Source organism: Zalophus californianus, chromosome 3 (assembly GCF_009762305.2).
Source record: "Zalophus californianus isolate mZalCal1 chromosome 3, mZalCal1.pri.v2, whole genome shotgun sequence".
In the NCBI taxonomy this organism is placed as follows: domain Eukaryota; kingdom Metazoa; phylum Chordata; class Mammalia; order Carnivora; family Otariidae; genus Zalophus; species Zalophus californianus.
The window spans coordinates 186,704,282-186,723,818 of NC_045597.1; the positions used below are offsets into that span (position 1 = coordinate 186,704,282).

At 45.0% G+C, this 19,537-nt stretch overlaps 1 protein-coding gene across 1 annotated transcript in view; it reads left to right on the plus strand.

Annotated features, from left to right (window-relative positions):
• The window catches only part of PSMD1 (proteasome 26S subunit, non-ATPase 1), an 89,878-nt gene extending 81,941 nt beyond the window's left edge, over nt 1–7,937 (plus strand). Inside the window, exons 22-25 of the mRNA XM_027589241.2 lie at nt 409–495; nt 1,031–1,177; nt 4,915–5,070; nt 6,962–7,937. Of these exons, the coding sequence (XP_027445042.1) occupies nt 409–495; nt 1,031–1,177; nt 4,915–5,061 (381 nt within the window). The 3' untranslated portion in view covers nt 5,062–5,070; nt 6,962–7,937. The remainder of the gene's footprint in view (nt 1–408; nt 496–1,030; nt 1,178–4,914; nt 5,071–6,961) is intronic.
• The last annotated feature ends 11,600 nt before the right edge of the window (nt 7,938–19,537 follow it).

Sequence of the window (19,537 nt, forward strand, 5' to 3'; positions counted from 1 at the left end):
ACAATTGTAGGACATCAAATTCAGTAAGAATATCTTTATGACCAGGTTTGGAGGAAATTTTTATGTTTTCTAGTGCTTTCCCTATAAAGTAAAAAAGGGTGTAGCACCAAATATCCCAGAATCTCATGATAGTGAATCCACATTTAAGGTAGGCTAAGATTAAAAAAAAAGAAAAATTAGAATATTATTGGATACAGCCTCCAGGAACTAAAGAGTCACCTGAGGACCATAGTAGTAAATAATGTGAATAAATGTGCTGCTTGCTTTTCCCATTTATTCCCTAATGATTTGATTTTTTATGATATTTACTGCCTGGAAACAAAGTAGTATTGTAGAACCAAGTTCTCTTTGGGCTTGTACCTTTGTATGTAAGTAAGAGATTATAATTACCCTGTTCACTTCTTCTAGGTTTCCACTGCTGTGTTATCTATTACCGCCAAGGCTAAAAAGAAGGAGAAAGAAAAGGAGAAAAAAGAGGAGGAGAAAATGGAAGTGGTAGGTATAATTTGGTGGTCATATGGGTTGATATATCTATCTCTGTCATGGTCCAGATTCTTCCTTAAGCGAACATTACCATACCTTGCTCTTGGCTTCCCTTAAATAAGTATCCTGTTCCAAGCAGAGACTCCTGTAGTTTTAATTGGAAGATACTTGAGTTCTTGGAGAAAATGACAACTAAAATGGGTTTTGAAGGGTGGTATAGAATTTTCAGACAATGAGATGATGGTGGGAGAAAAAAAGGCCCTTTCAAGCAAAGAGAATATCATTTATTTAAATAGACCCTCTTTTTCTGGTCTCTCTTGGTAGGAAAACCTCATCCTTTTAAAACCAAGTTACATAGCATTCTCACCCCTAAGCACAGTTACTCTCTCCATCCTCTTGAGTCTAGTATGACTTTGGTTGTACTTTAATTATATCTAATCCTAGCTAACTTTTGTACCTAAGAGTTGCTCAGTAAACTTATCAAACATTATTCAGTGATATAGAAGAGAAGTGAACCTTTGTTGGGCTATTTTTTAATATTTTCCAGGATGAAGCAGAAAAAAAGGAAGAAAAAGAGAAGAAAAAAGAACCTGAGCCAAACTTCCAGTTATTGGATAACCCAGCCCGAGTTATGCCTGCCCAGCTTAAGGTCCTGACCATGCCAGAGACCTGTAGATACCAGCCTTTCAAACCAGTAAGTTATCGATGGCCCTTAGCTATATACCAGTGGGATATTAATTCATGGGACAGTGGTATATTGACAGAGGAGGATAAATCTCCAGAGCGTTGGAGAAAGCTCTCTAGTACAAATAAATCTCTATATGAAGAATAGTATAAATGTATTTTTGTTTGTAACTGTTCTGTCTGGTTTAAAAGGTAAGTGCATAAAGCAATCATAAGTTGATGTACACACACTGTATAAGAGTGTAAAGTTAAAATATGCATTAAATATGTCAAGGTTCAGGCTGCTATAGCAGATTGCCACCTACCATTAAAACTGAATGGCTTAAACAACAAACATTTCTCACAGTTCTAGGGGCTAGAAGTCCAAGATTAGGGTACCAGCATAATTGGGTTCTTAGTAAAGGCCCTCATCCTACATCTTCTCATTGTGTCTTCATATGACAGAGAGAAAGGAAACTAGCTCTCTTCGTGCCTCTCCTTATAAGGGCACTGATTTCATTACTAATGAGGTCTTCACCGTGGTGATTTAATTGCTTCCTAAAGGCCCACATCCTAATACTATCAGGGAGTTAGGATTTCAACATATGAATGGCAGGGTGGAGAGACAAAAACGTTCAGTCCAATAACACAAAGGAGTAGGGAAATACCGGTATATTGAAGTGTAGTTTTTGTATACTATTGAAATTCATTTACTCTTTTTCAGTGAGATTAAGCTGTTAATTGCAACCCCAAATGGAACCACCCAACAAAATAACTCAAAAAGTGACTTAAACAAGAAAATTAAACTCAGTACACTAGAAAATATCTGTTTAATACCAAAGAAGCCAGCAGTGGAAGAATTGAGGAACAAAAATATATAAGACATACAAAAAACAGCAAAATGGCCGGAGCAAATCCTAGTAATCACATGAGATGTCTTTTTTTTTTTTTTTTTTTAAGTGTCCACTAGGGCCAATGTGGGCCTAGAACTCATGACCCCAAGATCAAGAGTCTCATGCTCTACCAACTGAGCCAGCCAGGGGCCCCTAATCACATAAGATGTAAATGGACTAACCGTACCAGTTAAAGGGCAGAGATCAGCCAAATGGATAAAAAAGAAAATGATCCAACTATATGTTCTCTACCAGAGACACACTTTATGTGACACCTGGCTGGCTCAGTCCGTAGAGCATGCAACTGCTGATCTCAAGGTTGTAAGTCCAAGCCCCACCTTGGGTGTAGAGATTACTTAGAAAGTAAAATCTTAGGGATGCCTGGGTGGCTCAGTCAGTTAAGCATCTGGCTTCAGCTCAGGTCATAATCCCAGGGTCCTAGGATCCAGTCCCACATCGGGCTCCTTGCTCAGCAGGGAGCCTGCTTCTCCCTCTGCCTACAGCTCTCCCTGCTTGTGCACTGTCTCTGGCATATAAAGATATAAAAAATCTTTTAAAAAAATAAAATCTTAAAATACACACACACTTTAGATTCAAGGATTGAAGTAGATTAAAAGCAAAAGGTTGGGAAGATATCCCACGTAAACAAGTAACTAAAAAAAAAGCTGGAGCAGCTATACCAACATCAGACAAAATATACATTAAAAGAAAAATTTGGGGGGCACCTGGATGGCTCAGTCATTTAAGCATCTGCCTTCGGCTCAGGTCATGATCCCAGGGTCCTGGGATTGAGCCCCACATTGGGCTCCCTGTTCAGCAGGGAGCCTGCTTCTCCCTCTCCCTCTGCCTGCAGCTCCCCCTGCTTGTGCTTTCTCTGTCTGTCAAATAAATAAAATCTTAGAAAGAAAGAGAGAGAAAGAGAAAGAAAAAAATTGTTGCTGGAGACAACATTTTACAGTGGTAAAAAGGTCATGAGCGCCTGGCTGGCTCAGTCAGTAGATCGCGCAACTCTGGATCTCAGGGTTGTAGGTTCAAGCCCCACGTTGAGTATAGAGATTACTTTTAAAAAATAAAATAAAGGGCGCCTGGGTGGCTCAGTTGTTAAGCGTCTGCCTTCGGCTCAGGTCATGATCCCAGGGTCCTGGGATCGAGCCCCACATTGGGCTCCCCACTCAGCGGGAAGCCTGCTTCTCCCTCTCCCACTCCCCCTGCTTGTGTTCCCTCTCTTGCTATGTCTCTCTCTGTCAGGTAAATAAATAAAATCTTTTTAAAAAATAATAAAAAACCTAAACCATGTTGCTATAAGGCTCTTCCTTTATGTTGTATATATTGCAGGATTTGCGTTGGATTATTTCATTCCAGTTGAGCATGAAATAGTACAGTTATAACCTAGAGCCATCTGTTTCCAAAATACAGGAAGTCCTTATTGTGAACATAAGTATTTTCTTGTTTGGTAGACGATTCATCTTTATTTGGTCCTTTAGAAGGCTCAGGTAAACTTTTAGACCATGGAGGATTAGGACAGTGGCCTTGTACTATGATTGTTCTTGGGTGCATATTGGTAGTAAAGGCAGGGTCCATTCATAAAATGACTCTCTTCAAGGAAAGCAGACTTTTTAAGGGGAAGAGTTAGAAAATAATGTGTATGAATATGTATGTCGAGAGAAGGGAAATAGTGCAGAAATTCATGAAGGCAGACCAGTTTTATAGCATGGCAGGGCAAAGTTCCAATGAATAAAAATCAGATTAGGTTGAACTGCAGAGCTATTTTGTATATATATGAATCCTCTTACTAATGTGGTTGTGCTTCTTTTCCTTCCCAGTAATTTGCTTTGGTAGAAATAATGTTTTTCCAGATGTGCCCTGTCACTTGACTGATTTAATTACAGAGAGTAGCTTTCCATTTCCTTTGACACAGGCAAGCAAATAGAGTAAGATTAGCACACAGAGATGGGTGAATAGTTTGGTGTGTGAATTTACGTCTGCTGATATGTTTGGGAGAGGGCTAATAAAATGCTCCTACACTCTACTTTTTTGTTTCCCATCTACTACATCCTCGTCTTGTATTGCAAGGATTTGTAGATTAAAGTGAAAAACATTCAGTGTATCTGTGATATATGTTGTTCACTCTGTCATTCTGAAATCGCTGGAAAGAAATTGGCTTTTCATTTGTAGATTGTCTTTTGTATCCAAAATGATAGTTTTCTCACAAGTACTAAAGTATCTATTAGAGTAGTGTGCTTCTCAAACTTTAATGTGCATACATATCACCTGTGGGTCTTGTTAAAATGCAGATTCTGTAGATCTAGGTTGGGCTATGTTTTCTGCATTTCTAACAAACCTCCAGGTGATAATGATGCAGCTGGTCCAGGAGCACATGTTGAGTAGCAAGGCATTAGAATGCCGTATTTGGACAGTAAACTTTCTCTCTACAGTCATACCGCGGCAGTGCTGGAAATACTGCTCTTCAGTTGGGACACATCGTCTAAAAAGAAGAGAACACCATATGTTCTGCCACTGGGCTAAGTTTTTAAATACTCCATATAGATTACAATTTTCTGTATCCTTTGTAATGTACGTTGATTGTTGCTTTCCTCGTTTAGTTCTCACACTAACTGAAGGAATGGAAGAGGAAGATCTTATTAGCCGCTTCTTGCAGCTGAACAGTTTGTCAGGGTGTAGCATCACACAGGCGCACATGCATGGGTTTCCTGGCTCTTGTCTGGTGAAGTGAGGTTCTATTCGAGTTCTTTACTTCCAGATCATTTAAGTAGTCTTAAGGTACCATTTAACAAATACGCCCTCTAGACCCCGGAGCAGTCTGAAAAATATGAGTGGAATTTGTGCTTCTTCATTCCTTGCTCTGTGTTCACAGCTCTCCATTGGAGGCATAATCATCCTGAAGGATACCAGTGAAGACATTGAAGAACTGGTAGAACCTGTGGCAGCCCATGGCCCAAAAATTGAGGAAGAAGAACAAGAGCCAGAACCTCCAGAACCATTTGAATATATTGATGATTAAGGACCAGAGGTATGTGTAGAATAAAATTGTGTATCAAGGGAAATCTGTTTGTCAATACATCTTAAATGTTTCCGACAGAGACATCGTGTCATTTTTTCCATTCCTTTTGTGCTTAATCCCTATTTACCTACATGGTATTAAAATTTCCCCTCTTTTTGACTTCTTCAGCATACATAACCTCCAATTCCTTTTTCTTTCTCCTTTGACTCTCTCTCTACACTCTAGTGTTTGACCAGTGCTGTTCAGAATGGCCAAAAACTATTCTCATAGGTCCACGAGGAGGTAGGGAGCTTGCTCCAAAATGTCAGTCTGTTCAATGCTTCTTTCATTGAAAAAGCTTTGATTACCCCCTCACCCCAAAAAGAGTCAACTGAACTGACCGTTTGCTCATGATAGAGTTGATTTACACTTTGATGTGAGCCCCTTATTACAGATCAGTTACAGTTTACGGCCAGCACTGGTTCATGGATCACTGATTCATCTCTCTCTCTCTCTTTCTCTCTCTCTCTCTCTCTCTTTCTCTCTCTCCCTCCCCCTTTCCTTTGGTGATACTTTTGGCACTAAAAGCTTTAATATTCATTTACTCACTGAAGTTATCAAACATCTAATGTGTGTAAGACACAGTGCTTAAAGGTACTTCGGAGTCAGTTTAGACTATATAACACAAAACTTTGTCCAGTTGAAAGAGATCATGATGCCAGTATTCTAAAAGTGTTGAAGTAGGTCTTTAGATGCAAAAAATTGGAATAATCTAATGTCATGAAATTTTCGTTCTTATTTTCCCCCATTTTTTTGAATCACTTATTTGAAGATGCATATAAACTATATAATGAAGGTTTTCTCATTCTACCCTAGTACAAATACATTGTCGGACAAATAAGAATTTAGTCTTTTCTTCTACTCTTTAAAGAAAATAAGAAGAGTATCATTTATTACATTATGACAAAAGAAAAATACATTTAAATGCCAGGCTGTAAATCTAGCACCATGAGTGTTAACACACTGACTAGCAATTAATGAAAGCTTTTACAGAAATCTCAGATAAATATTAAGGCAGAGACCCTACCATTAGTAGGAAAATATATTCAAGCTCCCAAAAGTGTTTGGACCTTTGATTGAGAGAGGGAGATTTATACTAACTTCCTGTCTATGTAAAATTGCTTTGAAAATTATCTTTGGGCCTTTGATGGTTTCCTAAGCTTTACCCAACCAGCACATGGAGGTATTAATACCATAAGCACTCAGTCTCTCTGTGGAACGAACAGGTTCACATTAGCCCCCTCAAGCCTTTCACCACACTTACCTTACTGAAAAATCTCCTGATTAATAAGTCTTTCGAGGCAATCAACTAAAAGATGGCTTAGAAGTTTTTAGTTAGAAATTGGATTTATTTTTTTTTTAAGATTTTATTTATTTATTTGACAGAGTGAGACACAGCAAGGGAGGGAACACAAGCAGGGGGAGTGGGAAAGGGAGAAGCAGGCTTCCCGCGGAGCAGGGAGCCCGATGTGGGACTCGATCCCAGGACCCTGGGACCATGACCCGAGCCAAACGCAGATGCCTAGCGACCGAGCCACCCAGGCGCCCCAGAAATCGGATTTTTTTTTAAGCAAACTCTAAACCCAATGGGGCTCAAAACTCCTGAGATCCAGTCACATGCTCTACCAACTGAGCCAGCCAAGCACCCCAGAAATTGGATTCTTACATTTTTCAAAAGGATAAAATATTCAGTCTAGAAGGAGTGTAAGAACTGTAGTCTGTCGTATTGAACACTGGCATATTAGGACTGCATAGGCAGGGTTAGGGGCTAGTTTTAGACTTCAACAGCTAGTGGTAAAAAAAATTTTTTTTCTTTTAAACAAAGAATGACCCTAGCTTTTCCCCCGCCCCCCTTCCTTAGGCTCTCATTGCTCATCTGAAGAAGATTGTCCAGGCCCGTATTGGAGATGCTTGTGAAGAAATCCATGCTGAGACCTGCTACTCACTGCATGTACCATTGCCTCCGCGCTGACCCGAAGAACCTTGTCTCCAAGTCTTTGGTGAAGAGAAGATATATGACTATTTAGTGTGCTCTTTCACAGAACTTGGTTTTCAAATAAATATATTAAAATCTCCAGATGGACGAGGACTTTTTAATTTGTTTTTCAGCCTCAATTTTAAATAAATGGACCTAATACCCTCCCCCCCCACCATGAATTGCCTAAACCCAGAGAGCTAAATCCTCTTGATTGCCAGGATGAGTATGCATGATTTTCATATTGATGAAAAAGTTAAACTAGTTTATAGATTATTTGAAAAATAATGGGAAAAAATAAGAAAAAAAAATCAACCTTGTTCTTCACTCCAAGAATCCTCTGCAGTTTTTTTAAATCGGGTTGAGGGTATGAGGTACCATCATTTACTGAAGAAGTCCCTTTAGTGGTCCAAGGGAAATGTCTGTTTAGGCAGCTCAGAAGCATTATTTAAAAGTAAGCTTTGCCTATTGTTTCTTGCTTTTGACCCTGTTGAGGACAACAGGTACAAAATCATTTAGCCACAGGATTTAATAATGAACTCTTTTTTTTCCTTTTTCTACCCTTTTTTGCCATGTGCTTCTTAATTTGAGGTATAATTTAAATATGCAGAAATTTGAAGTGTATACAGTTTGATGAGTTTTGATAAGTACAATTTTGATTTCTGTATTATCAGGCCTTAGATGTTGGGCTCTTGAAGTAAGCAGACAGGGTCATTATTTTGACAACCACCCCTTCTCATGTTCTTGGCATGGGGACCTCTCATACACTAGGACATCGCAATAAGAGCTAGATTTGGAGGGTTTGGTGGGGTGTTTTGTGTTTTGGTCTTCAATCATGTAAAATAAAAGTAGGTTATTTCCAGCATTTATATATGAATGGTTCTTTATTCCAGCCTTGATCCTTATACTTTTTAATTTAGGGTATAGCCTTCTGATTCTGTGGGGGGAAAACTATCATTAGAGGAAACTAGCACCCAGATAGATAAGCCCTACTACAATCATCCACCACAGCTTGGTTGCCAGGTCCAGGTCTAAAGGTTACTAATCCCAAAGGATGGCTCCATTCATTGGTTAATTTCATTGTATCCTCTCCTTTGTAAATTTCTGTTTCCTCAATATCAGATGATTCTATAAAAGAGATTTTCTCATTTCCTAACCCCTCATTAGCTATGTCCTTCCTGTTCAAGCTCTTAACATTGCTTGCATTTCAGACAGAGTTATCTCTAACATTTCCCTTAATATATGAAATGTTTATAAAACAGAAGTCTCTCAATGATGTCACTCTCCAAAATTGAGTTGTCTGGGAGAGGTGGTACATTCACTGACTGGCCTCTGGCCAAAGTCATTAAATTCCTTCCAAACTAATAGATTGAACTTCAGGGAGCAGTCAACACTGGTTCCTGGTAAGCAGTGCAATTTAGGATTTGTAACTTGTTCTTAAATAGTGAGGTTATAGCTATAAAGTAAAATGGCCACTTGGATCAGGTTATGATGAGACTGTATCTGTTTTCCTAGTGGCTTTTGTTACCCTAGAAGATTTCCTAGATATGCATAGCACTGAGAGATAACCAAGGAGCAAAGCAATCTAAGGTGAAAATGAACAGGGCAAAATAAAGTCATGTGTGAAGACAGGATAGGAGCTAGGATTGGCATGTTTGCCACAAGAACAGAAGGGAAAGTGGCAGCACTTACTCCCAGGTGATGTCATTGTGACACACCTTCAGACTTGAAGGCAGGTGGGATGCACAGCCAGGAAACCAAATGGAAGGAAATTGATTTCTGAGACTGGGCTTAATACTGGAATCCCGTCTTTCTCCTACCCCTCTGCAGTTAAATGACTGCTGTGTCTGGCTTCCTCTCTTTGGCATCAATAGCAAGTCTTCCTCCTGTCTCAGACCGATCTCTTCATTTAACATAAATTGAAAAAAATAGTTAATTTGAGCATTTCTTTGTGCAGGGATTCTTGGGCTCTTTGGCAGGTCCCACTCACTCCCTCTGACTGCTTTTGAGCTCCAGCCTTCTTCTGAATTGGGTCTTCGGTCTTCTCAGTTGGCCCACTCTCTAAGCAACCCCATCTATCGCACACCTTCATCCACTGTCTTTGTGCAGATGACCGCCCCCCATCCACATCCCTCCCACCCCTTCCATCTTAGCTCCTGGCATGCACATCCAGCCATTCACTGGGCATCCCCATTCAGGAGCCTCACAGGCTCTGGAAACAGTATATCCAAAGCTCATCCAGCCTCCTCTACTTGGAGCTAATGACAACGCCTCCATCTGGTAGTTCACACCAGAAACTCATGCTTCACCCTTGACTCAACGTTTAGCCTCAAGTATCTGTCCAGTTCATCCACCCTCCTTCCCCACTAGTCACTACCCCTGGTTCAAGCACTTAACTCCATCAGCCTCTAGACCTAGTTCACTCGAATCCATTCTCCAAATTGATCTTTCTACAATGCAAATCATACTCGTCTCCTGCTTAAAATTTCTCAGTAGTTCTGTTGAAGAATGCCCAAATTCTTTAGTCGGTGTACAAAGCTATACAAGGCTTTAGCTGCGGCTCACCTCTCCAGCCTCTCATCTCTTGACTCCTCCCACCTCGTGCCCAGAACCACTTCCTTTCTCTCCAAAGATCCAGGCTTTCTGTCACTTCGATTTTGCACATATCAGCCCCTCTTCCTGAAATACCCTTCTCTCTTCACCCCCACCTCTCCCTCTAGGTCCAGTGAATCTACTCCTTAGTTCTTTAGGTCCTGATTTATAGAGACTTGCTTCAAGAAACCCATCCCAATTTCCCTCACCAGAGTGGGACTAGGTTCTTCCTTCTGTTTCCCCAGCGCCCAGTGTTGCCCCCTGTTGTCCTTATCACACCATCATTCATTGCCTAGTTGACTTGTTTATTTCCCCCCTCATTTGCCTTGCTTACCTTTATAATATACCTTAGCACATAGAGCATGATCATATATTCATCGACTACCTGAATTGAGAACGGTAAGAGCCACAACTGAGCACTAACAGAACAATTGGGACAGAGTCTGTGAGCACCTAAGAGGTGATTAATTCATTGGAGTGATGGGTGATTAATTCATCTGTCTTGGAGCTGCCCTCTCCAGGGATCTACAACTGTCTCTTCTCATTCCTCTCCTGCAGTGATTAAACGTTCCTGCTAGGGACTGTTTTTCAATTGTTTTATTCTTGGAAAACCCAGGCTTTTCTTTGTGTGTGTAGGGAAGATGGTGTCTCTGAAATCTATCATTGCCATGAGATGAGAAGAAATGAGCCTGGACAAAGAAGCTTTTGTGGCTTTGTCCCAAAGCACTCCCCAACCTCCTTACTTTCATCATAAATGAGACAACACTTCTACTTTCCACAGAAAATCCCTTAGAAGGTGCTTAGCTTGATTGTTTCTAAAGTTTGAACTCATTTTCTACCCTCTCCTTTGTTACGATTAAAAGACGTAAGGGCCCTTCCACGCCAGACTGCATAATGGGAAGATCGTGGACTCAGGCCTCAGACTGGTTCATATCCTAATCTTGTCCCTTAGTGGTTTCCTTATTTGTACAGAAGAAATAATGTTCACCTCAAGGTTGTTCCAGGCATTAAATGATAATGGCTAATTATTACCTCCTTACTATGCACCAGACACTGCTAAGAATCTGCTCATTCCTCACAACCACCCTAGGAGATAGATGCTGTTACTTTGAGATCTTCTATACTAAAGAGCCTAGCACTTAAGGAGGCCTTCACTAAATTTTAGTTGAATCAGAACAGTATGGCCTAACCCTTCATTTTACACATGAGGACACTCATAACAGTGACGTGACCCGTTCAACACCAAGAGCCATTTGTATAGTCATGTCTCCAGTTCACCTTCTCCATTAAGCTGGTCTCTGGCCTATTCATTTTCTGGCTTTATTTGATCCAAAGGGGCATCCAACAAATGGCAAATAGCCATTTCTTTGCCTATCCTATATCCAGACTCTGCTCCCAATTTGTGTCCTTCTCCATACTCTTAAGCCACTACACTTTTGCAGAAAGCGATTGTCAACAAAAGCAGTATTTTGTTTTTTAAGTTATTTAAATAACAGTTAACATAGAGTGTAATATTAGTATTACATGTATAATATAGTGATTCAACATTTCCATATAATACCCGGTGATCATTACAAGATCATCCTTAATCCCCATTACTTATTCCACCCCCCACTTTCCTCACCCAACTCCCTCCTGGTAACCAACAGATTGTTCTCTATAATTAAGAATCTGTTTATTGGTTTGCCTCTCTCTCTCTTTTTTCTCCCTTTGTTCATTTGTTTTATTTTTTAAATTCCACATATGAGTGAGATCATATGATAATTGTCTTTTTCTGACTTACTTCACTTAGCATAATACCCTCCAGCTCCATCCATGTCGTTGCAAATGGCAAGATTTCATTCTTTTTTATGGCTAATATTCCATTGTAAATATACACCACATCTTCTTTGTCCATTCATCAATTGATGGACACGGGCTATTTCCATAACTTGGCTATTGTAGATAATGCTGCTATAAACATCAGGGTGCATGTATCCCTTTGAATTAGTATTTTTGTTTCTTTGGTCAGATACCTAATAGTGCAATTGCTGGCTCATAGGGTAGTTCTATTTTTAACTTTTTGAGGACCTTCCATACTGTTTTCCAGAGTGGCTGTACCAGCTTGCATTCCCACCAACAGTGTAAGAGGGTTCCCCTTTCTCCGCATCCTCCCTCACCAACATCTGTTGTTTCCTGTGTTGTTAATTTTAGCCATTCTGATAAGTGGAAGGTGATTATCTCATTGTAGTTTTGATTTGTTTTTCCCTGATGATGAGTGATGTTGAGCACTTTTCCATGTGTCTGTTGGCTATCTGGATGTCTTCCAAAAGTAGTATTTTCTAATACCCAGAGCCTCTACAACACAGCCCACTCTTGATGGGCACTTCACATCTGTTTGCTGGAATCTGGGCAGCTCCTTTGGTGCATGCACTCAATGTTTTCCAAATCAATGGGTTATTTATTGACAATAAAATTGCATCTGAGAGATAATTACCTTCAAGCATCTTGGGCATTACATAGAGCTGGGACAGAGATGAAGAGTTTCCCATCAAGTCATATTCCCATGACCTGGTGTGAGCAGCCTCTGACTCTTGTGCCATGATCTCTTGGAAGCCCTGGTTCATGTTCTAAAGATTTAAGAGGTTTCAAGCATCAAAGGCTTTCTGCTTATGATGGGTATAAATTAGCCTGTCCAGAATAAGGGCTGGTGGTGGGTCCCTAAGCAAATTCCTTCCTTCGTTCTTAAATTAGAAGCCTGTGGGGTTGGAAGAGGGGTTATTCACTTACACCTCACTGCCAGCCCCAGTAATCAGTCTCTCCTCCCAGCAGCTCTCAGGCATGTCCGCCACAATAGGTTAGCAAGGTGATTCGTTGTTCTCCAGTGGTTTCCTGTGTTTGTAGGATGTTTGTTTCCCAGCCAGTCTATATATAAGCTCCTTAATGGCAAGCATCAAAATATCTCCCAAAGTCCCTGTCACAGTGTTTGCTAAATAAAGCCTATTGGTTTCCAATTGAATACTTCTTTAATTATGATTGCTTTAGCTTGGGGAGTCTGAAGATTCTAATTTTTCTCCATGGCCCTTACACATGATTAGCATGTAAACCTCATGAGGACAAGGGACTTGTTTTTGATGATTGCTGTATTCTTGGTGCCTAGAGCAGTTCCTGGTTCACCGCAGGCACTCCCTAAGTATTAGATGGATGGGTGGATAGACAGATGGACAGGTGGTGGCAAACGTGTATTTTGCTCCTGTGTGCTACGCACTATATTTAGCACTTTATTCACATTGCAATTTTTTAATCCTCACAATTCTATTGTGAGGTAAATATATTACTAGCCCCAGGAAATGGGGCTTAAAGGGGATCAGGGTACATCATAAGTTAGGAGACTAGAACTCAAACACAAATCTGTGAGACTACAAATTCTGTATCTTTTGTTGTTGCTTTGGCTTTTGCTTATATTTTAGTCACTATGGCAGTGACTCAGCAGCTCTGGAGTCCAGCTCAGAATCCAGCAAGTTTAGCTCAGACTCAGATGATTGTGATACTAAGGGACCTGGGACCATACTGAGAAACACTGTTCTATACCAAGCTGCCTCCAGAAGACCGGCGTCCCATTGCTGTTTCAATGGGGTGTGGCTACGGGGACCCCTCCCAACAGCATAGCCATCAGCAAAAGCCCTCCTGAGGAAACGGATGTCTCCAGGGGTAATGCAGGACCTCGCTACTGAGAGAGTGTGAACATACTACCTAGAGACAGAATGTTCTCCCCGAAGGAAAGGTCCTCAGAAACCAAACCAATGGCCCAAGTGGCAGAAAGTAGGAGTACTGTCCTGCAGTGGTCCCTGGGATGGGTCTCTCTTTGTAGTACAAGTGCTATATGGCCCCAGGCCCCCTGGCTTCCCTGTCTCCAGCCTCTTCCATACACACCATTGCCATTGCTATGCACCATCAGAAAGGACTTGAGATTTGTCAAACTCTGGCAGCAGCCCATTTCATGAGATGCTTCTTGCTCTCTTTCCTAGAGCCTTTTGAGATGGGCATCTTGAGGAGCCGAGAGGCCACGATGTACCACTTACCTTGGGCAGTACCCCACTGCGGCCCCCAGCCTGAGACTGCGGCTTGTGGTGACGTCGCATGACCTAACGGTGCCTGTGAGTAGATGCCATCCAGGCGGTCCTGGCCCTGGATTCTCCAGGTCGCAGGTCGGCCTGAACACAGGTACCCCAACCTCTCCTCTCTCGAGTGCTCTCAGGGGCAGTGCGGTCAGTCAGTGCACTAACACCCCAGCCAGCAGTCAGGGCAAAGCGAGAGGAGCCCCAGGGTCAGGGAAAGACAGCCCCAGGTTTCCCATCACATGCTGGAGCCGGCCTATCCGGGGCCTGGGACAAAATCATTCCATTTTTCTTAAAATAATTTGATCAACGTGCAGTTGAAATAGTCTTTATGGAAAAAATTAATAAATTGTTAGACTTCCTTCCATTTATTTTGTGGCTTAGAAATGTTTTTATTTTTAATGGGGGCAAGGAAGAGGGTGAGTGGAAGCACCGTGATCTTTTTAGTGCTTGGAGTCTGTAAAGGTCTAATCCAGGCCCAAATGGGGACATGTAGTCTGTGCTTGGTCCCTTCACATTCTCAAGCCTCTGCTTCAAAACAGTCATGCTCTGGTGGTGGAGCTGATATGAATAAGGAATATGGAAAAGCACTACACTGGAGAGGAAACCAGGGTGCCCAAACCAAACTGTGGAAATTCAATCTGTAAATGACCGGATTTAGCTCCTACTTTGATTCCACATTAGAGAAAAGCAGAGAAGCTCATTCCCTCATTTATTGCCCATCCTCTAGAGAACTTCTTTAAGCTTTGCAGCCCAGCCACCATTTGCATTCCTTCTAGTAACTGATGCCTGTATCTTCATTTCTCCTTGATGTTAGGGCTCAGCCCAGACACAGAGTCAGCACCCTCTATCCACAGGCCACGGTGATTGAGTCAGGGAAGAAGCCATGACTCACGTCAGGCCAATCCCAGCCAGTAAGACCCAATTCTGTTCCAGAATTGGGAACCACTCTCTCTTCCACTTCTGATGTGGCCTGAATATGGTGCCCACCCAGAGGAAGCCGAGCTGAGAGGCGGCTCCAGGCAGCATTGGGTGATTCCTGAATCCAGCCGAGCCTCTCCTTCCAGACTTTGAAGTTCCATGAGCAACAAGGTCTCTTCTTGTGCGTAAGCAAAAAGCAAGCCACTTGGAGTTGAATTTGGGGCACTTGATACCAAAAGAGTACTTCAAGAGGGGCTATGTTCTTGCCACACCAGGTTTTAGCTCCTGGGACTGGACTTGGTCAATTCACATTCCTATGCCATCCATTCCCATGGCCTAGAGCACTGGGTTTCAGAGTAGGGGCCCAACTGCCCCAAGGAGGGAGGCGTTTCACATTGGTGGGGGCATTTTTGGTTTCCACAATGAGTAGGGAACGCAAGAGGCATTCCCGGTGGGAGCCTGCCACACCGGATGTCCTGCAGTGTGTGGTGGGGATAAGACTGGTCTTGGTCCAGCTCAGAACTTTACCAAGAGCTCTTCTTCATTTTGCAAACTCACGTCAAAGATGGCCACACCGGCAGGGATACCAAGGTGCACACCTGGACCCGTCGTGTGACAGTGGCCACCTTCAGGCCATGTGCTTCAGACTTCCTTTAATGTCTCCTGGTGTAGCCAGGCCAAGTGCTTACATATGGAAATAGATTTATTTTTTATAAAGGGCTTTCCTTTGATTTCTTCTTTTTATTACAGTTAGGGCAAGATAATGATTATTTTGAAATCATGTGGGTAAGTAGGTTATATTATCTGGAAATTTCATTTTAGGACAGGAAGGAGGATATTACAAAACATGTGAGTCAAGAGAGAGTCTGGGAAGATGGAGACTCACCACCTAGGGCAGCTGGGCATCCTCAGCAGGGAGCCCCTCTGAGGCCTCCTGTCTGTTCCTCCCGGCAGCCTGGCCTCCGCTGGCTGCATCGTCCACAGCCTCTACCCTATAAGGACATGTGAGGGCTGAGCAGGCAGAGAAAATGAATGGGCTCTTCTGGCTGGCGTCTGCGACTCTCCTGGCTTCCCGGAGCCAGTGAGTGGGGGCTATGGAGGGCTGGGGGCCAAGCAGCCTCCCAGGAGAGGGCTCCTCCCAGAGCTTGGGCTCCACTGTACCCCTGGCCCTGGGAGCCCCTGGTTAGATGATCCAGAGCCAGCCAGACTTCCAAGTGCAAGTAAAGAACACTGGCTCTCTACAACCCCTGTTACTTACCTCCAGACGGGTACACACACATTTGCATGCCACAGATGGTTCTAGAAAATGTGAGTCAGAACAGACCAGAGTCCCGAGGGTTCTTGGAGCCAAGATGGTGGGGTGGGGGGCGGGGTGGGGGCAAGGAGGGAAAACTGACCCTGTCTTGGCTCCTTCCCCAGACCTGTGCTCTGGGTCTGGTGCTATGAGTGGATGTGGCAAGAGGCCTGCTTAGGAAGTTGTGAAGACACAGCTGGCCTGGCCTGAGACCTGGCCTTCCAAAGACCTGGACAGCTTAGACTCGGGGGCCTTTGGGATCCACAGCAAGGCACACTTCAGGGCTGGGCCGCCCTGGTGCACCAGCAGCCCGGAGTACCCCTGGATTCAGTGATGGGTCAGCCGGCACACCGCCTTCCCAGAGGGAGGGCCACTCCTCAGACCCCAGCACTCCATCGGCACTTCTGGGCTAGCTCCAGGGAGAAGGCTGAGAAGAAGCTACCCCTGCACCTCCTTCCCCAGCTGTTCTTGGAAGCAAAAATGCTGATTTCCCTGCCTTTTGGTTGTTCCTCCCGGGAGGATCTTCACCGGCAGGCCGAAGGTGGAAATGGAGGCACAGAACAGGATGGCGGTTCATCGCAGGTCAACCTGCGCCTCCTTGCCCAGCCCTACGGCGTGTGGAAGCCCGGGTCTCGATCACGTCAAGGTGAGCCTCAGTTCCAGCAGTCGGCTAGGCCACCCTCCCCCTCTGCCAGCTGTGTGGGAAGCTGGTCTGTGTGACTGCGCGGGCCGGGCACACACTGCGGACCCCAGGCTCCCTGAGAGCCTGGGATGAGGACAGGGGCCTGGAATCTGGGTCTCCCCCAGCGTCATGCATATAGGAGGTCAAAGAACAGCGTGAGGCCATGTGGACTGGGGAGGCAGCAGAGACAGAGCTAAGAGACCCCAGACCTCCCCCACCTCCAGGGCAGCCAGGTTCTTGAGCAGTGCCAGCCTCCTGATGCTCCCAGCTGCCAGGATACCCCCTCCCCAGACACCACCCCTTGGGCCCAGCCCTGGACACTGGACTCCTTCGCCCGTCCTCCCACAGCTGAGCACCCGGCGTGGGAGGCGCTGCTCTGCAGACGCGGCACCCAGGGGCATGTCAACGGCTCTGGCCCCTGGGAGCTCTGGGTTTTTCGACCGGCGCCCAACTCTGAAGAGAGCTCAGCTTCCCTTCAAGTGCCCCACGCTTGAATCCCCCACAGAGAAATGTGCAGATGGCACGCGGGGGTCTGAGGCGCTCTATGAGATTTGACCGCAGATCTCGGAACAATCAAGGCGACAGTTGCTTCAACAGGAGAGATGCCCGTTTCCCTCTGCTCATCGCGTCTGTAGGTAGTTAGTGCAGGGCTGGCCTGGGGCACCTCAGTGTCAAGGCCCCGTCGTCCTTCTCTCTCGTTGTGCTGTGTACTGGGCTGAGTAGTGTCCCCCACAAAACTCGTATCCCCCCAGAACCTCAGAATGTAATCTTATTTGGGAATAGGATCCTTGCAGAAGTAACTAGTAAAGATGAGGTGAGACTGGAGTAGGGGGAGGCCTTCAACCCAATGGCATCCTTACCAGGAAAGAGGGCACACAGAGACACAGACTCGGAGGGAGGGAAAAGCACGTGATGACGGAGGCAGAGACGGAGTGAGGGATGCCCCTCCAAGCTGAGCAACACCAAGGATGGCCGGCAACCACCGGAAGCTAGGAAAAAGTTTCCAGAAGGAACCAACCCTGCCAACACCTTGAGTTCAGACTTCTGGCTTCCTGAACTGTGAGAGAATACACTTCAGAGAGAGAGAATATGTTTCTGTTGTTTTCAGCTGCCCAGTTTGTGACAATTTGTTATGGTGGCCCCACCAAACCAATATGGCTATGATGCATGGATTCCTTTCCCAGGGTCACCTCTAGGTCCCACGTGGATGCCTGCACATCAAACAATCCATCTGCATTCCAGCCATCGGGAAGGAGAAAGGAAGAAGGAAACAAAGAAGACACTATTTTCCCTGACTGACACATCCCAGATGTTGGACGCCATCATTTCTGCCCTCATCCTGTTGGCCGTAGTTGAAACACCTTAGTAGCACAGCTAAAAATGCTTGCTTTTATCACTGTGGAAAAAGGGGAGAAGGGTCATGGGGCACAATATTGCTCATTGCACCACAAACAGCCTAACTCCATTTGCCTCCATTAGATGTTTCTGGCCCCCAAATGCCCTGCTGATGGAGCCAGCACCACTGTCCTTTCCCAGAGCGGCACCCCACCCTGCTGGCTCCCTTCCTGCCCAGCTCCAAATCCCCTTCTCTCCCAGGGTACTTGAGGTTAGCCGCAGCTCCCCCTTGAACAGCACAGCCCACACCCACCTCAGTGCTCAGAGGCAAAGGCCCTGGGGCCAGCACACAGATTCCCAGGAAGGCAGAACCCTGAGGGGCTCCTGTCTGCTCCTCACCCCAAGGGCACCCTGAAGGGCTTATCCAAGTATTTCTTCCAAACGAATCCAGTGTTCAGCCTACCAGAAAATCTGGAGAAAGAAATTTCCTTCATCTCCATACAAATGGGACCATGTCATCTGTCCAGCCTGGCTGTGGTTGGGTGGGTGTCACTACTCACAGTTCGGTCACGAAACCTCCAAATTCAGAGCCTCTCCCCATCCCTGCCACCAGCCAATAGGCCCAGGGTAAGGGAGCAGCTGGATCCAAGTGACTCATGCTTCCCCAACCCACCCGGGGGGTTCAGAGGGGGTGCGTCCCTTGACAGCAGGAGGTCCCCCTCCCATGGACTTCTCTCACTCTGCCTGTGTGTTTCATGTGGTCCCGTTGACTCCAGAGCCCCTGCTCCGCAGTCCCAGAGAGGTCTGGCTCCAAGACTCTGGACCTCTGCTGTTAGAAGCGTCTCTCAGAGCCAGGGCCTGATGTACCCCGTAGCTGGCGGGACTGGAAGGTGGCTGCCAAGTGTCACCTGCAAAGTGGACAGCACAAACTTGACGTATTAGTCTCGACTGCTGGGATGCTGAGGGGCCCAGAGAGCAGCTGTCCAGGCCCCAGGCTGTTGCAGTATTTGTTTGCACCCCACGCTCTGGGGTCAGCTTCCTGGAGCTACCTCTTCAGCTCTGCCCCGTGCCCTCGGGTGGGCCATATTTGCCTGAGCCCAAGGGATGGACAAGGTTCATATCATTTTCCTGGGCAGCTTATTGGCCCCTAGGGGCTGCAAATACTCAGGGGAAGGGGTGAGTTAACTCTCTTTACCAGAAACTTCTGAGCCCAGATGAGATGCTGCTACACTGTACAATATTCCAAATCTCTGCCTACTTTGACACCCACCCCCCACCCCCCACCCCCTGCCTGGGATCTTGGCACGCCCTCCCGGACCTGGTCCAGGCCTAGAGTCAGAGAACCAGGCCACTCGCCTGACTTGCAGTAAGAAGGAGGAGGGGGGTCCCAGAGCTGGAAGCTGGGGCATGCGTCTGTGCCCCTTCACTTCTCCTCCTTGCTGGAGAGTTCCCCCTCCTGGGCAGGTCCCAGAGGGCTGGGATTGATCCACCACTGCCCAGGAAGCCTGTGTGAGCCCAGACTCTCTTTGCAAGTAAAGTGA